Source organism: Stylophora pistillata, chromosome 10 (assembly GCF_964205215.1).
Source record: "Stylophora pistillata chromosome 10, jaStyPist1.2, whole genome shotgun sequence".
Classification (NCBI taxonomy): Eukaryota; Metazoa; Cnidaria; class Anthozoa; order Scleractinia; family Pocilloporidae; genus Stylophora; species Stylophora pistillata.
In genome coordinates this window covers 20,477,483-20,482,539 of record NC_142528.1, presented here as the reverse complement: position 1 = coordinate 20,482,539, position 5,057 = coordinate 20,477,483, and the positions used below count along the sequence as shown (strand labels likewise).

General features: G+C 39.9%; 1 protein-coding gene across 1 annotated transcript; it reads left to right on the top strand.

Moving 5' to 3' along the window:
• The first annotated feature begins 1,205 nt into the window (after window positions 1-1,205).
• LOC148722163 (uncharacterized) lies at window positions 1,206-4,605 on the top strand. The gene is made up of 4 exons (XM_088736887.1): window positions 1,206-1,242; window positions 1,604-1,675; window positions 1,853-2,578; window positions 3,726-4,605. The coding sequence occupies exons 2-4, from the start codon at window positions 1,623-1,625 to the stop codon at window positions 3,973-3,975; spliced, it is 1,029 nt and encodes a 342-aa protein (XP_088593013.1). The 5' UTR covers window positions 1,206-1,242; window positions 1,604-1,622; the 3' UTR covers window positions 3,976-4,605.
• Window positions 4,606-5,057: the final 452 nt, after the last annotated feature.

Genomic DNA, 5,057 nt, shown 5'->3' with positions numbered 1-5,057 from the left:
CCATACATTCTTCAGTTCGGAGAGTTGCCACAGCCATCAACAATTAAAACAGGTTTTTTATCCATGAGTTTCAGAGTTAAGAAAGTACTTTTGCAGACCCCTTATGCATGCCTGCTGAGTTGTTTTTCAATGAAAAAAAAGATGAAAATAAAGTCCCTAGAGCATAATTATACGTACTATTTTTAGGGAAAAAAGAGAGACGGATTTACTCTATCTGTGCGTAAGTTTAAGTGGCATCTTAATTAGGAAATGATATCTGGGAAAATTAACCACAGTTAAAAACTAAATGTGTTAAGGACCTCTCTTCTTTTGTATGAAGTAGGTAAGTGGGAAGATAAACGAGAAAGATTTGATTTAGCTACATAAAAAGGATTAGAAAATTTAAGGCCGTCAACTCAGTGACACGTTTTGTGCGTATGTATTTACTTGAACCGTAAAGAAAAAGCATATTGGTGTAAATTTATTAAACGACTTAAAGCAAACACTCACAGTAAAAAAGAAATCATTTTGGTGCGATTCAGTCTCGTCCGTAAATATTTCGATATTGAGGAATAGCATTTCAATTCTATAATTGTTTAGAAAAAATAAACATCATTATCCAAGTGTGCATTAAAATCTGTCAGAGCAATTAGTGTTTCAATATGCAGTTTACTCAACGGCAATTTACTGTTGATGCACTCAACGATTAAACCGAATACTCGTGCATCAATTCGTCCAACCTGAAACTAAACATATATATTCACTTTTTGAGAAAAAAAAAGATAGTTTTAGTTGGTAAAAATCCTTCTACTAGCAAGATATTTTACTAGCCTCTAGAATGCCTACGTTTACTTAAATGTCTTCAGCCTCCCTTTCAGTTTTGTGCATTCTCAGGTTATTTGGAGGGAATGAGCTAAAACAGTCATGTAATTTTACTAAAAACTCGAAAATAATGCATAGAGTAGCTACTATGTTTAAGGAATTTTTAAAGCAACAACTTGCAAATTTATTACAAGCTGGGTGTACAACTTTAGAAAATATCCTGGATTACCTCACGTATTAAGGAACCTGTGCACAGCTGTATTTGGTCAACGAAGACAGCTGATTCATCATTATATCATCCAAACCTTTCCCACCTATCAATATCTTTAATTAATTTGTCACTAATCAATGGTAGCAAAGCGATAAAATAGCCTGGTTAAGATCAGTTAGCAATCATTTCACCCTAAAGCCCAGAGTGTTCGTTTGAGTTGTTTCGCAGAGGTAAGTAAGCTTTGAACTTCTAAAGAAGAACTGAAATGCACTCGAACTTAGCGTTGGAATGTTTAAGAAACTAAACAATTTTTATCTCTTGAAAAGGTTTGGGAATTCAGTCGTTGGGTTTTTCACCTTGTTACGAAAAAAAAAAGGAACACTGTTATGATTCCAGCCATACTCTCAACATCAGTCCACGTCTTACGAGAATGATGACTGAAAAATCTTTTTTACAGAATAAATTTCTCAGGCAAAGGTGAAAAAGTCAGTGGAACTAGCTAACTCAGTGTAATTCCTTATTTATAAATAGACTTTTTTATGGGGAACGAAGGGATCTAATAGTAGCTGATTATAATTATATGTGTTACAGTCCTCATTTCAGGTCAGTGATGAATCTTATCGTCTGCGTTTTGCTGATCACTTCTTGTGTGACGCTCGCCATGTAAGTATTTATGAACTAAATTGAGAAGACTAAATTGATAACAGATTTAAACTCACCTTGCCTTCAACCAAAAACGTTTTTCAACTTCACGGTATTCGTTATTCTCCAGACGCCTTATAATCTTATAAGCGGAATTCAGTCGATTTTCAATTTACTGATTTCGCATTTTCTTTTCAGCTCCGAAGAGGTGCTTTTTGGCGTTACCAATAATGGTAAGTTCTACAAGCGACATCCACCTCAACACGCCAGCGACAATTGGCTGGGATCAGCCACTTTGATCGGCAGTGCAGGATGGACCGATTTCAAGCATTTGTTCTTCCACCCAGACGGTACCTTATATGGTGTTCACAAGGACAAGTTCTACAAAGGGCCTCCACCTACCTCTGCGGGACAGAACTGGATCAGTGAAGCGACTCTCGTCGGCACTGGAGGATGGAATGTCTTCCAGTTTCTGTTTTTTGATCCTAAAGGGATGCTTTACGGCGTCGCAAATGGCAAGTTTTATCGGCGAGCTCCCCCTAAGCATGGCTCAGACAACTGGCTGGGATCCGCAACACTGGTTGGAAGTGGCGGCTGGCAAGTCTTCAAGCTCTTGTTCTTCGATAACAGAGGAACGCTGTATGGCGTTGAAAACGGCAGGTTTCACAAGAGAAAGCCGCCCACTCAGGCAGGAGACAACTGGTTGGGATCATCGACTCTCATTGGTACTGCAGGATGGAACGATTTCAATTTGCTTTTCTTCATGAATGATGGCCTGTTGTATGGTGTCAACCACGACAAATTCTACAGGCGTGCACCTCCTAGCCATGCACACGATAATTGGGGGGCCTCTGCGACATTGATAGGCTCAGGTGGTTGGTCTGTGTTCAAGTTCCTGATGACTCCTCTGCGGCCTCACCCGGGGTAATTCAAAGTTATCATCATTAAGTGAATTTTATCGTATTGCATTTCTTAAAGTTGCTGCGCATAATATTACACGACCGTGATACGCACAAAAGAGGTTTATTTGTAGGTGTGGGTGGGTAGGAATACTAACAACACCCTTATTTATTCATTCCCTCTGGTTTACGAAAGATACAGCAGGAAATGGTGAAATGTTCCTCGGCTACGAGGTAAATGATGTTACACAAATAAACCCAACTGTAAACAGCTTAAACTAAAATGAGTACTTCAGCCGGTTAGGATGAAGAAAATTCAGTATAACTAACCTCACCAAAACGAATTTTGATCAGAATCCAATAAACGGTAAAACCATGGGACAATTAATCATCGGCGGGACTCTTGTACAAATACAAATGCATCATATTGAAAGCGTATTACAGGTAGGAAACCAAGGCCAAACAACTTGCAGAATACTTACTATTTGATGAAATATTTCTCACACAATAAGCTCCACCCATTAACTAGAAAAGAGCTTTGGGGATCAGCGTTTGAGTCTTTAGTTGTCGTTGTTGCTGTGGCTGCTTTTTTTTCAGAATAGATTGACGGTGCGTAGTCTGGTCAAATGAAGGAGAGGGACGTTTTTTGTTCTTTTGGTTAGGACGTGAGGACACATTTTGAATGAATCGGCGTTAGGTCTGAAATCCAGGGAAACACGTGAATTAATTAGTATTTTTCCATCTATTCATTGTGATTGTGATTCTATGTTACGAAGAGCGAACAGAGAAAGCACAAGTCGTGTCCTGATCTGTGGTGTGCAAGGAATAAACACAAGAGTCAACACAACCAAGCTTAAATTTCTGCCCGATAATTAAACACAGTCTGTCGTAAGCAGTTTTAAGACTAGTCGTTTCCCAAGATTTCGCTTTTAAGGCTTCTCAGTGAAACCTGATGTGACTTATTTTGGAGTTTACACCAACCATAAGTCTCCAAGCATTATTTCGTAAAAGAACCGCCTCTGTCTGTCTTACACCATATTTTAGTGCACAAAATTCAGTAAAATATAAAGCATTAACAGAAGCATAGTTTCTTTCCTTCCGTACGAGAATGGATAAGAGCTGATAAAAATAGTCAGTTTGCAGTAGCTAAGAAATTGATTTGATCATTTCAGAATACTCTATGGAGTTGTCAACAATGGTAAGTTCTACAAGCGAGAACCACCTCAGTATGCCAGCGACAATTGGCTGGGATCAGCCACTTTGATCGGCAGTGCAGGATGGACCGATTTCAAGCATTTGTTCTTCCACCCAGACGGTACCTTATATGGTGTTCACAAGGACAAGTTCTACAAAGGGCCTCCACCTACCTCTGCGGGACAGAACTGGATCAGTGAAGCGACTCTCGTCGGCACTGGAGGATAGAATGTCTTCCAGTTTCTGTTTTTTGATCCTAAAGGGATGCTTTACGGCGTCGCAAATGGCAAGTTTTATCGGCGAGCTCCCCCTAAGCATGGCTCAGACAACTGGCTGGGATCCGCAACACTGGTTGGAAGTGGCGGCTGGCAAGTCTTCAAGCTCTTGTTCTTCGATAACAGAGGAACGCTGTATGGCGTTGAAAACGGCAGGTTTCACAAGAGAAAGCCGCCCACTCATGCAGGAGACAACTGGTTGGGATCAGCAACTCTTATTGGTACTGCAGGATGGAACGATTTCAATTTGCTTTTCTTCATGAATGATGGCCTGTTGTATGGTGTCAACCACGACAAGTTCTACAGGCGTGCACCTCCTAGCCATGCGCACGATAACTGGGGGGCCTCTGCGACATTGATAGGCTCAGGTGGTTGGTCTGTGTTCAAGTTCCTGATGACTCCTCTGGTCCTCTAGTAGCTTTCATAACGACGGCACAGTAACTCAAAATACCGTATCCTAGATCACCCAGGAATTAAGTTAAGGGATGGATGATGGAAAATATTATTTTCCCTCTTCCGTTAATGTAAAACAAGGGGAATAAAAGCGAAAAATATAATCAAATAAAAATGTCTGAATTGTGAACATTATCTACATTAATCTTGGACAAAAAGCGAAAACAGCATCTCCCTAAATATTCTGTTTAAGCATAAGAGACAATGAAGAGAATCCTAGCACAGCTTTCCTAACGGAAAAAATTGCAGTTCATTTATTTAAAAAAAGGGTTTGGCTCAAATGTTTTCTGATTTTTAATTTCTGTTCAGTTACCTTTTCATAGAAAGGTAACTGATCCCTATCTCTATCTCTCATTTGGCGTTAGATTAGCTTTTTATTGGGCTGTAATAATGTCTTGAACCACAACGCAGTGCGTGTGTGTAAAAGTCATCTCTTTTGTCAATCAAGTTTTTGCACAGAAACTACTTGGACTTCTTAGAGATGGCCTGCGGACCCATGAGGAAAATGTGATGCCGTTGATGGTGATCTTTTCCACAATTATTCGCCCCATCTGGCAGTGTTTGGTCGACGCAAGGAAATTC